General features: G+C 51.0%; 1 protein-coding gene across 2 annotated transcripts in view; it reads right to left on the reverse strand.

Annotated features, from left to right (window-relative positions):
• Positions 1-763: 763 nt before the first annotated feature.
• Positions 764-25,240, reverse strand: part of AR (androgen receptor) — a 41,532-nt gene continuing 17,055 nt past the window's right edge. The window contains exons 2-9 of one of the 2 annotated variants that reach the window (XM_082289521.1): positions 24,008-24,159; positions 15,542-15,658; positions 9,712-9,999; positions 7,464-7,608; positions 6,562-6,692; positions 6,203-6,360; positions 5,881-5,934; positions 764-5,781 (exon numbers count right to left, since the gene is read on the reverse strand). In XM_082289521.1, coding sequence (XP_082145647.1) covers positions 5,779-5,781; positions 5,881-5,934; positions 6,203-6,360; positions 6,562-6,692; positions 7,464-7,608; positions 9,712-9,999; positions 15,542-15,658; positions 24,008-24,159 — 1,048 coding nt within the window. In that variant the 3' untranslated portion in view covers positions 764-5,778. Of the gene's footprint in view, positions 5,935-6,202; positions 6,361-6,561; positions 6,693-7,463; positions 7,609-9,711; positions 10,000-15,541; positions 15,659-24,007; positions 24,160-25,240 lie in introns of both variants that reach the window. The other variant, XM_082289520.1, reaches the window with a different exon arrangement.

A 25,240-nucleotide genomic window follows, 5' to 3' on the forward strand; every position in this document is an offset into this window, starting at 1 on the left:
CCAATACACCACAACAGCCCTGAGGAGCTGAGGCCTGACCAGTGTCCACTAAGGGTGAATTTTGAAAATAACACATTAATTTTTCACTGTGACTCAGAGCAAGGGATGGGATCAGATTCCTTGCGGATGACAAACCCAAGGGGTTTTGTTATCTTGGCACACTGTTCTTCAGCTCATGGGGCACGGCGTGTGGACTGCTCCTGTGCAATTACACACCAGGCATTGCCAGCTATTTGTGGCCTGATGGGCTTTTTCTTTTCCAAGCTCTTTGCTTTGTCTCAGTGAATCAAATCTTGGCCCTGGGCAAGATTCACATCTGTGCCTTGAATTAACAAGTGGCTGATAAGCATCTTCTTTATTACTTGGAGAGCATAGGTCAATTTTATAAAGACGTTCCAGAAGAATGGATTTATAACTGCTCATAAAGATACCGAAAACAATGACAAGAGGAGGAGGACACTGGCCTTTATTAGCTCCTTGCTTTGAGAAATACATTAATCAACTGAAGCTCAATTTAAAAGACCCAAAAGAGGAATATATGAAAGGATTAGCCAATTGATATGTAATTGAATTATGGGTTCAGATGTGATTAATAGTGAAATCCGACTGTGAAAGAAAGCCTACAATGACCCAATGTACAACCTCATCTACTGGCAACTGACCCACTGATTCCCGGTGCCTTTCCTCGCTGGCAGCCGTCACACCCACAGCAATTTCATGCACAAAATTGACACAAAAGCCAAACGTAGGCGGAGGGTAGAGCTCCAGCAAACTGGATTCTGCATTTATTGGACTCAGAACAACAGCAGATTTTCAGGTTACAAAAAGAGCTGGACACCAAGCGTGAGGGGCCGCCCCATGGCACGGCTGAGGGCTTGCGTGGGCCCCAGGCACAGCTGAAAGAGCCAAAAATGAGAATTTTCATTTACCCCCAGCGCAGTGTCATTGGTTTCTTTACCTGGGTGCCAGGCAGGCCCCTCTGTTCGGTTACACAAATAAATGTCCTTCAGTCCTGCACGGGGACTTGTGAGTTGCAGTTGTCCCTAGGGCACCCTGCACTGCACCCCGCTGGCCCCAGCAGCATCTGTCACCACAATCCAGCCCCAATGGTACCAGAACACTGTGGGGCTCTCTCTTCCTTATCCAATGCATTCAGTTCCAATTTAAAAAAGCCAAAACAGCTGTGTCAGAAATCCACCTAATTCCTTCTCTGGGAGAATTTACCCTCCAGTAATGCTGTAATTTGGGCAAAGCACTGCAATTCCAAACTGAGCCAGACCGGGCTGTGTGTGCTACACCTGCATCACACGGTTTGTGGGGGCTCCAGGGTCACAGCCCCACCGAAATGGGGCCAAGGCATCCCCAGTATCATGCTCAGCCCTCACCTTGGAGCCAGGTCCCAGGAAGGAACCAGCATCGTACCCCAAAGTCTCTTGCCATTCCAAGGCTGCTGGCTCTTTTTCTTCTGGCAATCCTGTGCATTGGCTTCCCTCTTTCCCTCAGCTCTGGTGGAAGGAGCAATTGCAGACACTGGCCTTTGTTAGTCCCAGGAACACAGTTGCGGGCTGGGACGCCCCCCAGGCAAAAAGGCACCAGCAATGAGCTTTTTGGCTTATTACAAAGAAAGTAAAATACTTATTATTAACTCTTATTATTACAGAGACATGTTAACAAAGAGAAACAGCATAAAATTGCCACAGAACACCAAACATCCAGCACAGAGAGCAGCTTTTATCCACTTGCTAAGGGTTCATGTGGGTGCAGAGATTTGCTCTGTGCCAGGGTATGCCCCGTGCATGCCATGAAACAGGGGACCTTTCCAAACTGGGCAGCACTCAGCCAAAAAAATAATTAAAAGTCTCCATTAAATTGGCATATTCTGACTCAGTACCTCAGTACGCAACCAGAGAGGACTCTTAGAGCATTCACTAAATAGATATCTTTAGCAATAGAATATGGGCCATGCCTTTATTTTATATAGAGACAGATATTTTGAGCATACATTATGCTATTGAAACATCCTGGACAAGAGCTCAGCAAGGGGAGGGACACCACGGGGACTGTGGGGCTGGCTTTGTGATGGGAGGTGACTGTGGGGGCAGCAGCTCTCCGGCTGGCTGGGAGGAATATAACCCTTCAGGTACGCCTCCACATTCCCTACAGACCATGGGGACAACCCCACGGCCCAGAGCAAGGAGGGGTACCATGGGGAGGGTCCACCTCCCTCACCGAGCACCCAGTTCCCTGAGCCAAGCACAAAGGGCCTCTTGGACATTATGGCAATGGCATGCGGATGCTGCCGGTTCTCTAGACTCATCCACAGCCTCTCCAAGCAGACAGCTGCTGCCCTGGCTCTTGCTCCTGCTGAGCTGAGCTCCCTGCTAAGGCAGGGGGTGATGGCAGGAGCCTGTCAGGCTCAGGTGGGCACAGGTGGACAAGAGTGGGCACAGGTCCATGATCCCTGCCCTGGGAATGCTGCATTCCATTGCACCATTTGATCTGGCTCACTGCTTCTGGCATGACACAGGGCTGAGGAAAAGTCCCTCCTGCCCTCACTAAAGGCAGCATCCTTTATCCCACACCCTCTGTTATGGAACAGTGGTCATCCATGCACAAACATTGCTCCCAGGGAGATACCACCATGTGTGTCCCATGTCCTCCATCTGCTGCCTTGGGCAGGAGCTGATGGGCTGAGCCATGAGCCAGACTGAGCTGTGAGCCAGACTGAGCCAGCTCAAAACCCCCCGCACCTCTGAGATGAGCCAGAGCAGAGCCCGTGAATCCACAGGGGAACATGGACATGATTGGCTCCCACCTGTGACACCCGGGGGTCCCCTCTCCAGGGCTCAGCCAGCCCAAGGGGAGCCTCAGGGACAGCTTTTTTGGGACTGTGAACACGGTGAAATTCTCCTTGCTTTATTAAAGCAAAAGTAGGCAAGAAAACACAGAAGAAAACAAAAAGCACAAAGATAAATGACAGGAGTTGGACTTTGGTATTTTCTTAATTTGGTATTTCTCTTCTTCCCGGTTCCTGCAGCAGCTCATGAAAATCCACGTGGAAACAGCATCAATTCCCCCAGCAAATACACACACAGGTGCTGCAAGTCCTGGCTCCCATATCTCCAGGTAATTACATTGTAGGAACCCAACTTTGATGAACACATTGCAGAAGTTCACTGTGCTACTGAAGAGACAGAGAACATGACTTCAATGCCCCCAGCTGCCTCTCTGTCCTGGTCTGGGGGTGCTCCCCATGAGCTCCTGCCCCACTCAGAGCTCACTGTCCAGAGCAGCTTCACACCGGGTGACACACATGGGGCAGGCAATACACGGGCAGTATCCTTTCCCCACTCCCCCACTTCTCATTTGCATGGTGCTCCCACCAGCAAAGCAGGGTGGGTAAATCCCTGTTAGGTTTGGCCTCTTCCCGGTCTCCCAGCAGATGAACACCCAGCAGGACACTGCCACACTCATTAACCAACAAAACCTTCACTGATGGGAGCCTGTGTGAAGCACAAAGCTCTCTCAAATTGCTGCTCCAACTGCTTGGAGCCATCCTGAGCTGATAACAGGGATCGGGCATCACTACTCATCTGCTCACTGAGCTCTGCTGTGAAGAGCCAGGGAAAATTCCAGAAGACAGGGATGCACCAGCTGGAGTTTTTTACTGGTTCATTTGCAAATATCTGTAGCTCACGCCAGCTCTGAAAATGCCAGCAGTTCCCATGCCACACCCTCTGGCATGGGGGAACCTCTGAGAGCAGCATCCCACTGGCTGCCAGCCAGAAAAGTTCACCTATGGATTCTGTTGCTGCCTACATGAGAGGATTTAAGGAGGAGGAGTGGGATCAGAGCCGTATCTAGCAGAGGAAGGAAAACCATTGCAAAGAAAGATCCTCCCCTTCAATTTGGGCTTTTTCCCTACTCCTTCATATAATGAAAAGCACATAAAAAGGTTGGAAAGTATCCAGAAATTGTTCATTTTACTGCAAGTATGCAAAGAAGCAGCTGCACCACGACGGCATTGCCTGGAGAGCTGGGCACAGCGTGGGCACAGGGCTCCAGGAGGGCACAGGGCTCCGGGTGGGCTCACTGCCCTGAGTGGGTGCACAGGTTGCTGTTTGCCTGTGCTGGCACAAGGATCCCTTGTAGATGTCTGGGTTGGTAATGCCAGACCATGTCACAGCCCATGATGGGATGTGTGACCCTGGCATGAGCCTGTGCATGTGGGGTCACTGACAGCCCTGACTGGGTCTGAGCAGGTGGTTTTGATGTACTCAGGATGTGCAGGAAGAGGGGAGCTAAAATACCACAGGGCACATAGGCTTGGCCGCTGTGTGTGTGCTGGGGGCAGGCCGAGTGTGTGGGGCAATGCACATGGGATGGTGTGGGTGGGGTGGTGGGTGGGTGGGGTGTATGGGGTGGTGTGTAAGGGATGGTGTGTGGGTGGGGTGTGAGTGAGTGGGGTGTGTGGATGGTGTGTAAGGGATGGTGTGTGGGTGGGGTGTGCAGTGTGGCGTGTACAGGACCATGTATGTGGGACAGTGAGTGAATGATGGTGTCCCCCCAGGCTGCAATCAGCCACTGCCATCAGCAGGAGCTGTGTGTGCTGCTCCTGAGAGCAGGAGGTCTCTTGGAGCTTCCCTTCCAGCCCTCCAAAGTGCCATGGTGGCACCAGCCAGTTCCCACAGCCACCTCCCCATGGACAGGATTCAGAGAGGAGTCCCATAGTCCCACAGGTCCCCCTGATTCTGGCCTTGGTCTTGGCTCCACAACACTCATCTGCTGGCATTGCAAAAATAGTTGGGGACAAAATATTTGGGACAAATGAAGGGAAGGAGCATAGCTGGAATCCCAGGTCTGCAGAGCCACGGCGGGAGCAGAGCAGGTGCAGGACTGGGCAGGGGATGCAGGTGCCCCAGGGGAGCCAGGCAGGTGTGAGGTCTGAGGGCATCAGGCACTTTCAGAGGTGGGTTTGGCTTTGTCAGGGAGCATTAGCTGGTGAGGACAAGACTGTGACTGCTGAGCGCCTGGGGGTCTGCAGGGCAGACCAAGACCCAGCTGGACAAGGCATAGGAAAAACATCCCAGGTGGAAAACAGGAGCCAGCTGCCGTTGGGGGATTTCCATGGTCATCTTCCTTAGCAGGCCTTCCACTGCAGCCTGTCTGCTCCATCGCTTGTGTCTTGGCAGCACAGGCAGGTCCCAGGGCCAAGGTGACCAGAGCAGATCCCACAGTGGCTGCAGGGCCTGTGAACTCCTCAGCCACAAATTCGCCTCGTCCTCCAGCTCTGCTCTGCTTCTCTTCTGCAGTGTTTAACTCATCTGCTTCCCAGCACCATAATGCAAACAAAATGTCCGGAAGGAGGCTGGCAACATAACTCACACCCAAATGTGGAGCTGCAACCTGCTTTGTGTTCTTTTAATAAAAATCACCCCAAACCCACCAACCGCTGGCACTTCTCCTGTTGGCCTGTGGCCCTGGGCCACCAGAGTCACAGTGACAGAGGAGAACACTCAGACATGGTGCCGCTGCCCCCGCCAGCCCCTGTCCAGCACCGTGAGCAGCCAGAGCCAAGCAGAGGCCAGCACCGGGGGTTTGGTTCAGAGGTACCTCAGAAAAATAGAAATCTCAGGAATCCCAGCAGGTCTGTCACTGCCCGTCCCCTTGGCCACGGCGGCAGAGGGATTCCCCAAGGCACTGCAGGACAGTAGTGCAGAAGTAACAGGCAGGAGATGGCTGGAATAGAGGTGGCAGCACGGGGATCCCTCCGAAAGATCACTGTGTGTGGAAGTAGATAGGCTTGACTTTTCCAGACAGGATCTTGGGAACCTGCACAGAGATGATCTCAGCCATCATTTCCGGGTAGTCCACGCTCACCATGTGTGCCTTGATTAGAAGATCAAATGTAAACTGATGCAGGTCCTTGGCAATCTGGGGAAGGAAGGGAGCTGGTTAACAAGTCCCTGGGCAGCGCTTTCTCTGGGAAGACACACAACAGAGGTCCCACCTTCCCTGGGAAAGGGAACCTGGATGAGACCATCCAGCACTCTCTCCAACTGCATCTGAACTCCTCCCATGATGGGGAGGTTGTTCCAGGGAATGATCATTCTCACTGTGAAAAGTTTATTTCTTACATTGTTTATTATGCATTTAGATGGACATGATGTGTATAGATGGACATTTCCCTGTCCTCTCTTACCGGGTGCACGGAGTCCAGGACCTTGGTGAGCTGATAAAACCTCCGGGAGCAGGAGGTGGGGTTCTTCCTTTTGCAGGCAATGATACGGTCAAGTTCCTTAATGTAATTCATGCGGAGCTCATCGAAGAGCTTCTGATTCTTCAGGCCATCCACTGGAACTGGGTGGGATGGGAAGGAAACGGTGAGAGGAACCCAGAGAGTGACAACAACAGGAGAGGAGGAGGAAGGCTGAAGCAAGGGACATCCCCAGGCTCCTCCTGCTGATTCAAAGTCCAGGCACAAGGAAAGCACCAGATGCCTCAAGGGCAATGCAGCAGCAGGTGCTGGAGCTCTGTGGGGGAAAGGGTGTGGGTACTTACTGATACTGAAGAAGAGGAGAGCCTTCATACAGAGGAACTCCTGGGGTGTGATCTGAAGCCACCCAAATTCCTGGGAGAGGTGCCGCATCCTGATGCACTGGCTGTACATCCTGGATTTGTGCATGCGGTACCTGGCAGGGTGAGATGGGTATGGATGGCACAGAGACCAAAGTGCACATGTGTGATGGGGAGAGCACTCCCTGACCCAGCAACCCCGCCCCTGCCTGGCACACCCTGCTGCCAAGGGCCTGAGCTCTGTCCTGGGGATGCCACATGCCAGAGTGGAGCATGATCCAAAATGCCTGTGTGTGATCCTCTCTGGACACAGATGGCTACCAGGGACTTGCAGCGTTTGTCTGAAGAGCAACTGCAATGATTTCCCAAACATTTCTATCCGTGAGGGATATGAGGCCGAGCTGGAGCTCCCAGGAAGGTGGGGGTTTGCCTGCTGCTGTGCTTGGTTATTGGGTTCAGGCTCTTCCATCTGAGTGCCAGCAAACCCTCCCCAGCTCTAAGCTGATGGTACATCGAGGAGAGCCCACCAGGAACTTACAGTACATTTTGTCTCTGTCTTTGCTCACTCCAGCAGCCCAACAGAGCTGGAAGCTGGAATTCAAACTCCATAGCAGAAAGGCAGGTCTGTATGGAGCAGCCCCCCAGCCCACACCAGCTTCTGCTGCTGCCCCAGTGGGCATCAGCCCACAGCAAGGCTGAGGGACCAGGCAGGACCCAGAGAGGCATCCCAGTGTCCTCACTGCTCCTGGAGGTCACCATGGTCAGTGGCAGTGGGGAGCAGGCTGGGCTGGGCAGGGCTGGGTGGCTCAGAGTGACTGCTCTAAGTGTAGTTTGTCACCTGGGCTGACCCAAAGCCCAGTGTTAGACTCTGGTTGTTTTGCACTTACTCATTGAAGACCAGGTCTGGAGCGAAATAAAGCATCCTGGAATTGACATTGGTGAAGGATCTCCACCCCATAGCAAACACCATCAGGCCCATCCAAGAGTACTGGATTATTGACATCTGGTCATCCACATGCAGGTTGCGAAATCCTAATAAACAATGAGGGAGGGATGTTACGAATTACGTTGGGTTCCTGCAGTTCCCAGGGCTGCTTCCATGCAGACTCCAGCTCTCCTGCAGCGCTCCTCTTAGGACAAGGTGGTCAGTCCACAGCCCAAGCTCAGCATGTCCCAGGACATGAGCACACCAGCCATGACATGGAGCTCCCACACTGACCAGGAATCAAGGATAGACAAGCACAAACCTGCTTGTGGGAAGAAAGGGGAAGAAAGGGGAAGAAAGGGGAAGAAAGGGGAAGAAAGGGGAAGAAAGGGGACTTTGGACACAAGGAGGGGAGAAAGTCCCATTGGGACTTCACCAAATTTAATTAAGTTAATTTAACTGCACCAAATTCCAGTTTCTGTCCCATACACACTGCATGGATCTAATGACTGTGGAAATGAGCATGGAAACCTCAGCTACATTGCAAGAGAAACAAAAATAGCACCTAAATTCAAATTAGCATCCCAGATGGTGGCTCAGAGTTAAACCTCAGGCATGCTTAGACCACCTCCAACACTGCTTTTTTCAATATACTTGTGCATAGGCAAATATAAGTGAGTTTCAAGACAATCATGCATTATTTCAATCAAATATTAAAGCAATTTAACAGCTCCAGTGTATAATTACAACCCACTGAGGCAAGGATCTCTGTGGCTTGGAGAGCTCTTCAAGGCAAACAAGCTGGAGAATGAATCTTGCCCAGATACCACCCTAGCACAGTCTGCACCAGCCCCAGGGGGCAGCAGGGCAGCAACTGGCACCACTGCACACTGAGAGGTCAGGCATCAGGTGCAGTTCAGGAGAGTAAAACCCTCTGATAAGGGGGTGATTATGACAGAAAACATTTTCCAAAGCACTTTTCATCGGCACTGCTGCAGTGGTACAGCCTCAGCCCCAGATGCCAAGTGGTTTTGGTGGTGTCTCTGTGTCTGAACTTGATGTCTGGTGTAGATAAGCCAAAGAGGAAGCAGGATTTGTCCCTGGTTTTACAAGCCAAGAGACTCAAGAACAGCAGAAACAGAACGTGCTACTCAGTACTTAAGGGTATTCAGACCAATGTCCTGCTGGGAACACCAGTCCAGGGTGCTGCTAAACTCCTGGGAACATCAGACACCCGACCACAGTTCATCACCAGGGTTTGACAGAGAATGGCAAAACTACTGTGCCTCAGTCTCCTTCTCTGCTGTATCACCCCACACATACAAGGAGTGGGATCCCTCTTTTCTTTGTGTTCCCTGAGGAGTGGGCCCAGAATGGAGAAGGCAGCAGGAACTGGCCCCATGCCCCACTCTCCAGAATGCTGGGAGGTGAGCTGGGTCCACCTGTGCCCAGACGGAGCTCAGCCCTCTGCCATCGCACTCGCTCAGTTGCAGGATTACAATGTGGAACAGGCAACATGTCACCAACCAGGGACCCCTTGCAGACCCAGCTCAATAAACACATCAGTCACTGGGATGCTCCATTTACTGCACCTGCTGACCAGCATCTGGAAAATTCCTGGCCTGTATTACCTCTCTGAAGGCATCATAAATATATCCCACCGGGTTGTCACATGGGCAACCTGAGTGACTGCCAGGAAAGAGCCTTTTGGGATTCTGTATTGCTCTTCTGCCATGTTGCAATTTACCCTTTTCATCACTTCAGGTGGGCCCTGGGACAGGGCTAATCTTTGTCTAGAGGGCAGTTCTGCAGGGCTGGCAGACATGGCCTGGAAGTGGAGCAAAACCTCCATGGAGAGAGGGGGAGAAAAGCAGGACCCCGAGGCCTGACCAGCAGCAGCCTTGTCATGGGGAGAAGTGCCCCATGCCCACACTGTATCACCAGCCAGGGGCTATCTGAACCCAAGGTGTAAGTTCCAAAACACTCCATCACCCCTCAGTTCCCTCTCCCATCACCAGCCCCTCTAGACACAAGGCCCACACTGCTACAGGCTGCTTCCCAGGCAGGGGACACACACAGTGCCCATGGAGATGGTCCCCCAGGAGCTGTGTGATGGGACATGGGCTACAGACCACCCCCTTCACACCTGCCCCCAGCAGTGCAGATGGGGCTTTGGAACTGGGAGGGGATTTGTTTGTTTTCCTTCTCACCTGGCAGCGCCTTTGCCCATTTGACCACGTAGACCAGCTGCCGCTCTCCAAGCTCATTCAGGCTGGTCAGCAGGTTGGAGAAGGAGTCAGGCTGGCTGTTGTCATGGCCAGCACACACCACACCAGGCTCGATGGCCTCCAGAACGTTGAGGAAGATGGGCTGGCACTCGTAGCCATCGATGCGTGTCATCACCAGCTTGGGAGCTTGCTCCTCTGTGGGGCTGGATGAGCTGGCTCCCTCCATGTCCTCCTGTGCCTTCAGGTTACCCAGCTTCTTCAGCTTGCGGGCTGAGGGAAGGACACAGTTTAAGGTGATGCTTAAAAATATACTAAAACAGAAAGTCAGGGCTTCTTGGCTCCACCGTTTATAGTTATGAGGCAAGGAAAAGTGATGACCAAGCAGCAGCTCCTCCCTCAGTGGACACTGCCCAAGGAGCGCCCTGGCATTGCAGTTCTCACCTAAGGATGAGAGGAGAACACACTGCGTGACAAAATCCATTTGCTTGTTAATCTCACATGGAAAAGAACCAACATCATTTACATCCTCAGACACAACCGGTCTCTAACTCCCACTTAGAAACAGAGAGGAAGATCCAGGGAAGAGAGAGAAGAAGTTTTGACTCGACTCAAACAACTGCTTTTGATGCAATCAAAAAGAGGAACAACACAAGATGATAAACTCAGTACACGGTCATGTTCCAGGGAAAAAAACCCTTGCACTTGGATGCCCAAGTGGGATTGTTCCATCCTAGACCAGGGTAGAAGCGGGATGCATCCGAGACAAAAGCCTTCTCCCTGCAATGCCTGCTGCCCCACAGCCAGGCTCTCGCAAACACTCTGCACATACTGCATTACAGAAAACACATTTGGGAAGCCAGCAGGTGGTTCCAGGGCTGTTTTCCTGGAGCCTCCCAGCCACCCCACCGAGGGGGAGCAGACCTGAGCAGAGTGGCCTCACTCTGCTGTGCAGCCTCACGAGCCCTGTCAGCAGTGTGGGCAGGCTGTGGGGGGACTGCAGCAGCCGGCGACTGCGTCTGTGCCAACACAAAAAAGTGTTTTCCCCACACACCTGGTTCCTAACCACAGCTGCTGCTCTGCCTGCAAGGCCCACCAGCACTCCAGAGGCATGATGCCAGAGGTCCTGGGGAGTCCATGTTCCCCTCATTGATACCAGCCTGACAGTGCTCAGCACAGGTGGGCTGCTACTGCCACCCCGCACCGACTCCAAACCACCACTGATTAGAGAACAAAAGTCCATGGCTTCCTTCAAGCAGGAAATACAACATCAAACCAGTTGTCCTTGGGGTTTTGGCTCCTTCATTATATGATACTTATCTCAAATTTCCTTTCAGCTGTAATTAAAAAAATAAGCAGCAAAACATAAAAATGTCAAGCCAAAGTGCATCTCTGTAAATTAACTCCAAATGTTGATCTTTAAGCATTGTACTCTGGAGGATCTGCTGTACAGGCAACAAAGACAGGCTTCTCCATAAAAAGGGAGGAGAAAGGATTAATAAAAATAAAGGAGAGCTAGAGGAAAACAGTGCTGCAGCACAATGTGATGGCCTTTGGCCATCAGCTACTTGTTTGATACAGCCTCCTCTCCCTCGCCTCCAAAGTCACAGCCCTGCCAAGGCCACCACTAACCCATATCCCCAAGTGCCAAATCCACACATTTGTTAAATCCCCCCAAGGTGACTCCACCACCGCCTTGGGCAGCCTCTGACAGAGTTTTGATTTAGAAATAACCAGTGACCCAGGTCATGTGTGTGAATGAAGCCAAACCCACATGTACGAAACACACACACGGTTTGGTTTAAATGTTTGGGGTTTTTTCCTTAATATTTAATTATCTAGTATTAAAAGGTCCTGACTGAAGTGAGAAGACAGCAAGTACCTACTGAGCTTGCTCTGAGACTGCAGCCACAAACAAGACTCCTCTGTGATAGTGGGTGATAACTGCGCTATGAGAGGGGGCTCGGGTTTGTGCATTTCAGGAGCAGCTGTCCCATAGGCCACTGCAATACTGACACATGTCCATACCAGGACATTTCTCAGGCTCAAGGTTGGCAGGATCCTTGCAGCACCTTCCCTGGCAGCAGGCACAGGTGCAGTGGGATGGTGGGCACAGGTGGAGAAAGAGGTAAAGACTTCAGAGGTAAAGACTCGCTTCTACTCAGTCACCTGTGCCAAACCCCTTTGTGATGGTGGCTCCTACTCAGCAGGTAATATAAACAAAAATTTAAAAATTGGAATTAAAGACATCTGTAATGTTTTTACTCTAGGATGAGCTAAGCTGGGCAGAAGTCTACATTGCACTTCTTCAAACCAAGGTGGGAGGAACCTTAGGACGTGTGACCAATATTGGGGTTTTCCTGCTTGGCTGTCAGCAGGGACGAGAGGCCCAGGGAGCCTCAAGGAGCAGCTGCAGCACAGCACTGCCCCAAGCCCTGCAAGCTGACCTGGGGGTCTCTGGGGAATTCCCAGATGGATTTGGAAAAAAGCTTAAAGGACACAATTATATGGTGTAACAATAAAATACTCACCAGTGCAAGAGCCCCCAGGAGCACACTCAAGAGCGACGGCCAAAGTGATGCACATTTGAAGCACCTCCCTTACAGGTACTTCTAAAGCCCTGAGGAAGGAGCACTCTGGGCTCCAGCACCAATTTTCATGAGTGCCAGGACTCAGGGAAGTTACAGGGACCTGGAAGAAGCTGCTCTCGCACTGGCTGCAATGGAGAGATCCTGCAGCCCCTGGCAGCACACGTCGAGCTCAGCTGCCAGCGGGACACTGAGGAGCTGAACAGGACTTGATTTATATCCTGTTGCCCTTTGAAGTTTTTATGAACTTCAGCATGTGGCTTGTCAAAACCTGAACCTGTCAAACTATCAATCTTGTCTGGTGCAATACTTTCAGTTGATAATAACATTACTGGTTGTAGCAGACACATTTAAGAGATCTGAGTCAGTCAGGTCCACATGAAAGAAAAGAACTTGAAGGATACAAGAGCAGACAGTATTGCTGAATGATTGCAACCCCCTTAGTGATACATCTCGAAGGCAATTTTAAGTGTTGAAACAACATCAGACAGGTTTGTTTCTTATGAGGGTGGCTCATGGCCCTTTGCTAGTCAATGTTTACATTCACCCCAAAACCAGATTTAACCATTTTTACTCAACCAGCCTGTATGGCAATGTATGGATGGGAAAATAGGGATGAACAGTAAGAATGATCACTGAACAGATAGACTGAGGTCTGCAGGCAAGGGCTGACAGGTGTTGGCAAACTGCACAAGCAATGAGGACACTAAAGACGACAACATGCCTTGGAGCAAGGAGGTAAGGAATGTCACCTGGGTGGCTGTGTAGGAGGCAAAAGGGCTATTGAGTCACAGGTGACAAACACCCAGTGTGGGAAAGAAAATCAACAAAAGTAGGGTTTTTAATCATGCAAACAAAGTTGTAATAAAGATCCAATTGCTGTAAGTCAGGGACAGACAAGATGAAAAATAAGGTACACCCAACACAACACTGGTCATAACTACTGCAATGGCTCTGCAAAAAATGTGTCAGATTGCCCCCGGCTGGAATTGCTCACATCAACACCCACTGTGTCTGTGAGACATGAGCTCTGCTCTGCCCCAGCAGCTAAACCTGATTGAGGACTAAACACAGCTATGCCTCAAGCCTGGGCTTTCACAAGCTTTTGGCTATTATTGCAGGAGATTTCTAGCCCTACCATCAACAAAATGAAAGGAATTACATGTGTTTGGAGCTTTTGCTCCAGCCAGGACCCACAAGGTTGCAGCAGCCAGGCTGGAGGTGCCCTGATATCCTACAGCTCAGGTGGCTGCCAGCTCTGGCTGTGGGCACAGGAGCTTGGAGTTCCCCACAGAAACAGCCCCTGGCACCTCGCATGCTCCCTGGGCTCAAGGCTGGCAGGATCCCTGCAGCCGTGTCCATACCAGGACATTTCCCGGGCTCAGGGCTGGCAGGATCCCTGCAGCCGTGTCCATACCAGGACATTTCTCTGGCTCAAGGCTGGCAGGATCCTTGCAACACCTTCCCTGGCAGCAGGCACAGGTGCAGTGGGATGGCGGGCACAGGCCAGCACAGCAGCAGGACCAAACAGACTAAAACAGCATTACCACCAGTTTTTTGGTCTTTTTCGTTTTTGTTTTCTTTGCCCTCTCTACAGTGTCTTTTCCCTCTCTACGAAGAGAAGATCCTGGTTAGTGGATACCAGCTTGCAGGTCACCGTGATCTCAATCAATAATGAAGTGCTTCAACACATTGCCATCCTGTTCCAGAGCAGAGCCTGCAGAAGGCATTCAGTGTGTCACCACCACCACCACCACCACCTCCTCCTTCTCCTCCCCCACAAGAGCCACAGGGCTGCCGGGATGTACCCCAGCAGTGACTGTAATTAACCACCAGTTAAAAACAACTGGCTGGAGTGATTTCAAATGCCCTGCCTCCACTGCGGGAGAAGTTACTGTGGGCAACCATGAGCTTGCCTGTTTGTAACAATTGCCTTTATACCGACATCCAAACCAAATGTAAAACAGACCTGGCAGAACAGGTCAGGGTGACCCAAAGAGCTGAAGAAAAAAGAAGGGAGCGGGGTATCCGTATTAGCATTAATTTTGTCAGTGTGTGCTGCAGAAGAGGATTACACTGATGTATGTCTTCTCCTACTTAAGGAAACTTCAGCAGAAAAAAGCACTTTAATATAAGCTAAAAAAAGGAGGGTTAGGACTGCACTGCCTTTCAGGACCTTTAGGGAGAAATAAAACTAAACCCTCTACTCCTCGGTGAGCCACAATTCAGAACCACTTCAGTAACAAGTCCTTCAAGACACTGTTGTTGCAGCCCAGCAGCTCTGGAGGCTCAGCCCATCCCAGCAATGGGGTCAGGATTTAACCCAAAATGCTGACACCCCAAACCAGTCTGGGCTGCCCCTGTCCCCATATGCTGCGCCTGCCACTGCCAGGGCTCCTCTCTGCAACCCCAGAAGCCTCCTGAATCCAGGGCTTCCCAGCAGGGGTAGGTTTGTCAGTCCCCTTTTCCAGGGTATTTTCCTCCTCACTGTAACATCACAGAATCCCAGGATAGTTTGGGTTGGAAGGGGACTTAAAGATCATCCTGTTCCACTCCCTGCCATAGGCAGAGACACCTTCCACTAGCCCAGGTTGCTTCAAGCCCCGTCCAACCTGGCCTTGGAAACTTCCAGGGATGGGGCAGACACAGCTTCTCTGGGCAACCTGTGGCAGGGCCTCCCCACCCTCACAGGGAAGGATTTCATCAAATGAACTCAACAAGCAGACACCCAGTGATCAGCACTGCAGCTCATAGACTTTGAGCAGAAAACCTCATATTTTGGATACGGGCACTCTGTCAGTTTTGGAAGGGCTACAAATTTGGGGACAGAGACAAACTGTGACAAGGACTCTCACCAGGGACACAGGAGCAGCTTCCAGCAAGCAAAGGAAAGCACTGAGGTTGTAATTTCACCAAGAAACTGTCCCTTTCTGCCTGGGAATAATTCCATCAAAAGAGGGGAGTGCTCTGCTCTGAGGCTCCAGGAGCCAGAACCAACTCACCCTGCTGTTTATAGTTTTTTTAGATTAACAAGGTTTGAAATCAGGGAAAAGTATCTTTCCTGAAACACAAACAAAAGCTACTAAAATTCACAGTTTTGGTTTAAGAACCCTGCAAATGTTTCCTGAGCATTTTATCACCTTCCATCAGCCTCGTTTTCCAGCCACTTACTGACTGTTCATACACAAAGTGACATGGAGGGACCCAGGAGGGGACCCTGGCCGTACCTCCGAGAGTCATCCCAGCCTCGTAGCACTTCCGCAGGCGGCAGGACGGACAGTTTTTCCTTCGGAACTTGTCAATGGTGCAGTCATTCCGGCTGGCACAGAGGTACTTCTGTTTACCTAAAACACCAGAGAAATGGACCATGGGTGCTGGGTAACAATGAAGACACAGGCTGGGCTCTTTCGGTATCGCCAGGGACAGTGGCAAGAGGAGAAGAGAGGGGAGAGGAGGAGAGGGGAGGGGAGGATAATGGAGAAGGAGAAGGAGAAGGAGAAGGAGAAGGAGAAGGAGAAGGAGAAGGAGAAGGAGAAGGAGAAGGAGAAGGAGAAGGAGAAGGAGAAGGAGAGAAGGAGAAGGAGAAAAGGAAAAGGAGAGAAGGAGAGAAGGAGAGAAGGAGAGAAGGAGAGAAGGAGAGGAGAAAGGGAATGGGAAGGGGAAGGGGAAGGAGACGGAGGAGAAGAGGATGACTGGAGGAGAAGACTGTACCAGTGCTGGTTTTCCAGTGCACTCCCCAGGAGAAAACTTATGTTGGAAATGGGCATTTCTCAGGAAAACAGCACAGTCCTGCCTCTGGTGCTGCAGGAGTGGTTCATGGCCAAATACACATGTGTTGCGTGAGCGCCGGCTCCCCAAAACACAGCTGGGTCACTGCTGTTCCACCACACTCCAGCACTCCTGCTCTGTGCCCACACATGGCAGAGGCTTTTAGACCAAAATACCCAGGAAGAGAAGCCCTTGGAGACTGGAAACCCAGGCACTCTGCACTGTGCAGCACAGCAGAGGGAGACAATAAACAGCAATTAAAAAGTACTGAAATGTGGAGAGTTTGATTCTCATTTTTTAAATGTCATCCATCTGTTGCATGGCTTTTGGTGGATTTCTCTCAGACCACCAAACCCCACAGTTTGATCTTTCTGCCACAATACTCACCTACCCTTTATAACCATGACTCTGTACAGACCTTTTTGGGACTGAATTTTTTTTTGTGCAACCCATTAATATCGGGCAGGTCTGTTGTCTCCAGGTTACAGATACTGGGGTTGGGGAGTGCTGCTCCACAGGTGGGTCTGATGCCACCCTGTCCCCTGGGCTGTACCTGCAGTCAGACAGGAGGGAACTGGGACCAGCAACTCCCTTTACAGGGAATCTTGTGCAGCCATGGGTTTTGGAGATGTGCAGAAAATTCAGAAGTTATTTATGGTCAGAGTAACCCATATGCCCTCCACTTGCTCAGAGAGCAGCCCATGCAGCCCCAGACCACAGCTCTTTTTTTCACTTCCCCATTTGCTAGACAAGCCAAGAACGAAATTTTCTTCATGAAGGATCACTTTTCCTGTCAAGACTGAACACATTTACTGGATCAGGGTTTATCTGATGTTCTTCAGGCTGTTCCAAACCAAACTGGGCTCAGCACACAATAGAGAGGTGCTACTTGTAGACCCATGGGCAGCCCACATGGGAAACCAGCCCATGGCCTTTATTTATCATCCTAGAAGAAGTTGCTTTCTGCATTCCTGTAGGAATAGGCCTTTGGAGTCATCAGAAATCTATTAACAGCATTAGGCTGAATCCAACCCTTTAATGTACCAGTTCTGACATGAGATGCACCAATTTTGGTGCACAGATTTAGCAACGCCCACACCTCCACCACTGCTGCCCTCGCTGCCACTGCCTGGTGCTTTCCTGGTGCCCTCCCGGGTGCCCCCCCTTGTGCCTGACTGCAGCTTTGGCAGGACCAGCCACCACTGTCATCCCCACAGACCTCCCTGGCAGGGCTCACACCCAGCCCGCTCCTCTCACAGCGCCCAGGCACTGCACAAATACCCCGTACGTGACCTTCTCAGAACTGTCCCCTTCAAAGTGGATCATCACCCACCCCTGTGCCTCAGGCATCACCTGCATTACCCACCACACCTCACACCTGTTGAATCATTTTAACACTGTCCTCAGAACAGCTGTCACCCCCTCCCTGGCTCATTTTCCATGAGAAGGATACTCAGGCAAGCCTTGATGACACCTAAATCTCTAAAGACCCTAAAGAGAGCACAAGCACCATCCTCCCTTTCAGCAGTTCATTGAGAAGGAGGATTAGTAATACTCAACTTCAGATGAAACTGGCTTACTTGGAATTATTTTTGTGCCAGAGGCACTGAGCACTGAGGCCACACTCCCTCCACCTTTGAGAAGGGACTCAAAAATGGGCGCCCTACTTTCTGGTGAAAGGGGAGCTGGAAGGAGATTTGGCTGCCTGAGGCCCCCAAGGATGTTCCAGGATCAGGCACAGCTCTTCCAAATTCCCCTGTGTCAGGAGCAGCACCCAGCAGCCCCAGTCCCCTCCTCATCCCTGGGATGTGGACAGATCCCAACATGTGGGCTCATTTCCCCCTCTGCTCTGTCTCTGCTAGGCACCCACGGGAGGGGAGCACTGGGACAGATGAGGTCTGGTAGGGGGTCCAAGCCTTGCTCAATGAGGCCACTGTGCTATTTCCCATCTGCTCCTCAGCAGCATCTCCCAGCTCCAGAACCGCTGAGAAGGGGCATGGAGAGGGAGCCTCTCCCACGAGCCAGCAGCAGGCGGAGTGCCCCAGAGGACAAACAGGGCATGTTGGAGGAGGCTGCAGCATGACCGTGCCACCCCAGAGCAGCATGGGCTGGGAGCTGCAGCCAGCAGCTGTCCCCACGGTCACGGTACAGTGACATTGCTGAGGTGGCCAGGGCAGCTTCATGGTTCATGGACAGGCTCTTTGGGGCAGGAAGCTGTTCTCTGTTGCCTGGGCCTGCACAAGTGAGCCCTGTTCAGTAACAAAAAGAGAACCAAACAGCCACACCTGGTCATGGTGCTGCTGCTGCTGCTCAGCGTGAGAATGAGCAGAGCTCACCTCGCCCTAATTCCTGGGGATGCAGAGATTTCCCTTTAACCACCAGAGAAGGAACCACCTGCTCTAAAAGGCAGGAGAACAGGGAAGGGTGGCTGGGACATGGATGAGTTCCTTCCATCCGAAGTAACTTCTCACACACAGAGACCTGTTTCTAATTTCAGGGTAATTCACTCTCTTCATTTCAGAGCCAGGTGAGATATTTGCAATCAGCTGCTCTTTATTGAAAGATAAATATGCTGGTTTTCCTTCTCTGGAGTTTAACACTGAAATTACTATTTTGTTCTCCTTTCCTCCACTGCAGAGACTCTTGCTTTGCAAATCTGTACATACAGATCCAAACCTTACACCCACTCTCTGGTGTTCCCCAGCAGTCCCACTCTTTGCAAGGCCTATTACCCAGCCTGTCCTTCTCCCAGGGTGTTGGCAAGGTGCCAACCGATAGACCACTGCCCAGCTGAGGACACTGCAGATGTCACCCAGAGAAGCCCCTCCTCCTCCCCTGCTGCCCAGGTCCTGTTTGACATGTGCACAGGTGAGGAGGGAAGTCACACCCAGCACCCTCTGCTTTCCCAGACCAGCAGAGGCACCCCAAGAGAGCATCTGTGCACAGGCCCCACCATGAACACACTGCAGTGCCAGTATCCCCTCTGCCAGGAATGCCTCTGTCACCTTGGGCCCCTCCTGGGCCACCTCACACCAGGCAGAAAGATGCTTCCGCCACCTCCAAGCTCTCCCACTCATCTCCTGAGACCACAGCACACACTGGGAGCCAAGGGGAAGAACTGCTCGCTAGTTCTTCTTGATTAAAAACAACGATTTATGGAGGTGAGTTGCTCAATCCAGAGGAATCATCTAACAGCCTCTTGCCACATGAGCTGTTGTGCCCAGCCTAACTTTCTCCTCCAGACAACAAAGTAATCTGTGCAAACATCTGGAGCAAGATATACGACTGTAAATGTGAAAAACCAGTAAATGCCTTTTGGAAGAGAAGATCCTCGTACTTCAGGCCATAAACTGAATTTTAAAAGCTGGGGGATAAGGCCAAGCTTTCGGTGAAAGCGACTCCCCCGGGTCTTGTGTAACCATGGAGACTCCAGCACTCTCCTGGGAAGCCTCTGGGCCTTGGGGCTGTCACCAGCAGGGCCATGCCCCAAGCTGAGCTTGTGGGTTTGGTGCTGGCACCCTTCCCATGTGATGCTCCTATTAATAACTCAAGGGGGCTCAGCCACAAGGCTCCCGGGAGGCAGCACTGAGACACTGCTCATGAACTACCTTTGCAAAGTTGTTTTCTGAATAGTCCTCTGTACTGACCAGATGGCTACAGCGAGCATAGGGAAAGCACCCAGAGTTTTATCTATGCTCTGGTCCTCCCACCTTTTGCTCTCCCCATGGCTTTTTGAGGCAAATAGCACCCAGTCGTGAGGAATCCACTACTGGAGCATCGTGGTGCTGCAGCACCACTGAATCCTCTACAGACTCAATTTCTGTGCATGTCAGATAAACCTGGGAAGGAGGAGAAAGCATTTGATAACAGCAGGGATCTTTGCAAACGTTCACTTTAACTTGGTGTCATCTTGAAATCTGGCAAGAAACTGTTGAGTTGGCCCAGAGATACCACTCTGGTATAAGGCTAATCCTCAGCAGGTCAGAACATAGAACACTGATCCATGTGGAGAATGATTGAGGTAATCAGAGCAGCCTGCACAGCAGCCTGGCTGAGTGCCTGCTAGGAAAATTGCCAAATACTGTGTTATTTTTTTCATTTAGCTCTCTGCTATTTAAAGGCAGCCCCATCAGGAACACAGCCCAAAGCATCCCAATCCTACGCTGCCAGGAATGCTGTGCAGAGGCAGCTCTGGGCTGGCCAAGGTGGCCACCAGATCTGAGCAAACTCAGAGGGACAAGGAAGGTCTGCTTCTCTCCAGGGATATATGCAGAGACACAATGATTCCCCTCCTGGACGGAATGGGACAGCAGGAACCCCTGGGACACTAATTGAGACAGGAACTGCCTTGTTTGAAGCATTTTTCTGTTTCAGGGACAAGGGTGGCATCACAAGGACTGAACTCTCATGTCTTCATCCCACCCCAGCCATCCTAACAATGCCAAGAGGTGTCCTGCCTACTCATGTAGGGAAAGACAACACCTGTGCTGAGCAGGATGAGCTTTTTGCTCACCAAATGAGGAGGAGGAGCCCTCCTTTGTGGGCAGTGAAGGAGCAGCAGCCCTGCTCACAGGGCAGCCACCCAGCCCTCTGGACTCTCCGTACTGGGACCCTGGGGCAGGTGACTGCAAGGGAGAGCCCAGTGCTGGGCTTGGTCATAAAACAGGGGTGGTGGCCCTGCAGGCGAGGCGTGGGGAATCTGCAGGGTGTGCTTCAGTGCTGGCCTGGACACAGCCTGCACATCTTGAGAGAGTCTGAGAGCTGGCAAAACGAGATCAGGACAACATTCCTGTCTTTTCTATTAACTCTTCCAGCATCTTTCTGGAAAAAGCAGTTGAACCTGAGCTTGTGAAACCCCTCAAATCTGTCAAATATTTCATCAAAGCAGGGGTGACTTGTTCCTGCCCATAAACCCCTCAGTGTGTCCAAAGGAAAGAAGAATCAGTGTCACAACTTTTTTTCAATCTTTCCCTTTCTCACCCCTTAGAAGCCAGTGCATGTCTATAAAACCTCGTTAAATATCCCTGAATACCTGCCAGTAAGTTCACTATTATCTCAGAAGAATATATAATAAAAAGGAAATTATGTGCACAGCTATTTCCTTCCCCTCCAAGGTGCTGTTTGTGCTGCTCCAGTCCCAGCCCTCTGCTGCTCCATCCACCGAAGGCTGTGGCTTGACACCAGCACCAGGAAGGTAATACATTTCTTTTCTCACAGGGAAGCATTTTGATCTACTGTTGTATAGTCTCCAAGGGTGACCTAAGGTTTTCTGAGAGGCATTTTATGGACTTTAAAACATGAGAACATGCTGAAATATCAGCTTTCAGTAATGCTCCTCAGCTTTAAGAAGGAAGAGATCTGTCTGGAAACTCACCAAAAATTAGAACAGAAATCATCACCTGCCATCCCTGCATTCAGTACCTATAAAGGAGCACGATTTATTTTCACTTCCCCAAAATAAAGACTTATCCATGTACCTCAGGGTAACTTAACATGAAACCTCACACTTTGGCAGTGCTCCCTGCCCCTCCCTGGACACACATACGGCTCCTCAGGAAAGGCAAAGGGCTGCCACCCAATCCCAAAATGATCAAACACTGCTGACTCTCTGCCATACTGCGAGGCTGAAGAGCCAGGAAGAGACATAAATACCATTTAAATTAATGATATAACATGATCAGGAGAGGGAACAACTCCACGCACGTGCCTCAGAGCAGCGTGAGCAGCCCGGGCTGTCCCTCTGCCCGTGGGCACCTCCAGTGGCTGTCACCCCCAGGACAGAGCCCACACCGGTGCCAGGGGAGCACGGCTCCCACACCCACCCACAGACACAGGCGTTCCAGCAGCAGTTTATCTGACTGAGAGCCAGGACACCACTTACTATAAATCAACAATAACTTGCTGACTTAAACAAGCATCTGTTATTTACTCTGGCGGCACAAGCCAACCCACTTGGCTTGACACAGAGCTGGTGTGCAGCAGAGACAGATCTGCAAATTATTTAATTGGGAGAAATAGGCAACATTTATTAACTGTTATTTGACTGCCCTTTTTGGCAACAGGACACTGATGTCCCCTGTGGCATAGCCCCTATCCTTCCCTGAACCAGCTTGCCAGCTGGCTCCTGGCACAGAGGAACGAGGGAAACTTCACTCCAAAAAGAGGCTGGATAATGATAATTGATCTAGAAGCAGCATTCTGACAATAGCAGGTGGGCACCCCTAGCCTGGGACCTCTGCTCATAGAAGGGAGAGGTTGGGCACAGGGGAAGGTCATGGTGAGACAGAAGCTCCGTCCCCATCTCTGCTGCCAGCCCTCTCCCAGGGACACCATGGCCACTGCCACCAGCTGCCAACAATGTGCCTGTGCACCACATAAACTCTGTTAGCACTGAGGAAAAGCAATGGCTTGTGCTGGTTCATCTCTCCTGACAACAAGCCTGATGAGTGACTACAGGCACGTTACATTGCCAGACTGTTCATCTTCCACAACAGAGACTCTCACTGCTGCCCAAGACTCTGAAGTGCAGGTAGAAACCACACATTCCTGAGGCACAGCATAAGGAAACAGCTGGGCTAGGTGCTTCTGCATGTTCATTCCCAAGGAAAGATCGTACAAAGACTTTGCTGCTGAGAGGGAACATTTAGGCTTACACTTATCCCTGGAAAGCCTGACACTACAGAGCTGGACATGAAGGAGAAGTTGCTTTCTCAAGGGCTGGGGAGGAGGATCATGGACTCCAAGCTCAGAGCATAGCTCCTGATGGACAGATGGTTGTGCTGTTTTGTGGGTAGTCACTGAAGTGACCCTCTGGAAGGGGTGCAGGAGAGGAAAAACCTCCCCTGAACAGGGAGTTGTGCATCTGAGATCGCAGTCGGGCTGATGGGAGCTTAAAGCACTCTGGAGAGTCAAGAAGAGAAGCAGGAACTGACTGCTCCACGGTCACACCAGGTCACTAAGTGTCAGGCTTTTGTGTGCTAGCTCAAAGAGAGCCCGGAGGTGTAGCCACAACCCGACTGCACTACGGCAGGCACAGACACACACAGAACTGCAGGCAGATGGGGTGCGCTCCTCACCTGAGGGAGCCGTCCCTGAACAGCGTGTGAAGGCACGCAGGCAGAGGCAAAGGAGGGAGAGAGAGGGGATTCTCCGTGTAATTTCTACACAGAAGGTTTATTGAGGTGAGACAATAGGGGGAGGAGATGGAGAGCCGAGGATCTGACAAGGGTCCAGGGATTTTATAGTGGGGATAGGAAAGGCGAGGATAAGGGATAGAGCCAATGGGATACTTGACAGGAGGTGGGCTTGAGTGCAAGGGAACACACGGAAATAACACAAAGGAGGGATTTAGGGAAGGAACCAATGGGGCATCAAGGAACAAAGAACTTTCTAGAACTGATACATATTAAACTTGGGAAATGAATATACACAGCCTCATACATAAAGCAAGAAGGGAAATACATTAAACAATCAGGGGAAAACATGCAAACAGCAGAACAAAGGAATCATGGGTTCTCACCATGATTGCAAAGTTACATGCTAAACTTGGGTTGCTGACCACCACAGCTGGTTGTCTGAGTTCTCCTCAGGAGACAGCAGCTGGAGCCACCTGCACCACCACAACTAAGATAATCATGGAATCAGAGAAAGGTTTGGGTTGGACGGGACCTTAAAGACCATCTTGTTCCACATCCCTGCCATGGCAGGGACACCTTCCAAGAGACAAGGTTGCTCAATGCTACTGAAAAGAATTGTATTTTGGCAAACTGGTTTGGCTCCTTTTTCAGGGCAATCTGTAAAGTGAAATGACAAATGCAGGACAGAGAAATCAATTTATCCTTGATCTTCCTCCTTTCCAGGTTTAAGACATTTTAGATTACCACCACAGAGGGGCATTGACCTTCCCTCCTCTCTGTCCCCATTACCTTCAGCTGCCCGTTTGAAGAAAACTTTGCAGCTCCCACATGTGAGGGCTCCGTAATGGCACCCGGACGCTTCATCTCCACAGATCAGGCAGGTTTTCTGAGGTGGGAAGTAATAGTCAATGGGCAGGACATGCTCACGGCCGGTCTCCAACCTGCAGCATAAAACAGGGAGAACAAGGGAAGGGTCAGCAAACAAGCTGTGGGGAGGACAGGTCATGGCAAGCTGTGGGGAGCATGGTCATGGCAAACCCAGAACTGCAGTGATGGATCAGCCAAGCACCGAGCAGCAAGCAGGTGAGCATCAACTGAGCCAAACCTGGCCCTGACCATGCAGAGACCGTGCTGGGTGCCCCTCCTGACACTGCTCACTGCGTGCAGTGTGTGACAAAGTGTGACAAAGTACAGTGACAGCACAGCCTAGGGAGAGAAGGTGACTGAGACTGGCTGTTGCAGTGCTCATGGAATTTTGGCTTCAATAATGAAGCTTGTGCAGCCAACAAGGCAGAGTGCAGTGCTGCCAACCAGCTGATGCCACATTAGCCACCATGCCAAGACATTCTGAGAGCCTGACTCCCCTTCTCCTCCCTTCCACACACCCAGATTCTCCCCTCCCAGATGGTACTGTCCCCTCCCCAACCTGATCTGATCTGTTTGATCAGATCCATGGAGAAATTGTTTTTCCAGAGGGCATGGCAGAAGGAGAGGGGCTTATACAAATCAGGAGCCAACATGTCCAGGCAGTTTGGGGAACAACAGCACATTGAGTTAATTACTAGAACTCACTTTTCTGCAACCACTGGATGAGGCAATTAGCTTTTAACAGTCTGCAGGTCACCGCAACTTTTGGGTAAAAATTAGATCCCCTTTAATTTCTGGCATTGTTTCTTGCTTGCAGGTGAGCTCTGAGAAATCGGGTTACATCAACAGTGAGTGTGACAAAGATGGGACTTCTTAGAAAAAACCTTTATACCCAGAAAAGCCCCACTGTCCTTGCCTGTCCCTCACCTGGGAGCTGTGCAGATCCCCACCTCAGTTTAAGGTCAGTAACTGGAGCAGCAATTTCATTTTGAGTGATTTCTCATCTTTTAGCAGGAGCAATCAGTGACTCATCTGTAGATGCAGCTCAACCACCCTTCCTCAACCATCTCCATGTCCAAGGCTTTTCTCAAATTACTGATTAAATGGAGGAGACCCAGTTGGCTGCACCATGCCTCCCATAGTCAAGTCCTGATG

The sequence above is a fragment of the Coloeus monedula genome (assembly GCF_965178545.1).
Source record: "Coloeus monedula genome assembly, chromosome: 12".
NCBI lineage: Eukaryota > Metazoa > Chordata > Aves > Passeriformes > Corvidae > Coloeus > Coloeus monedula.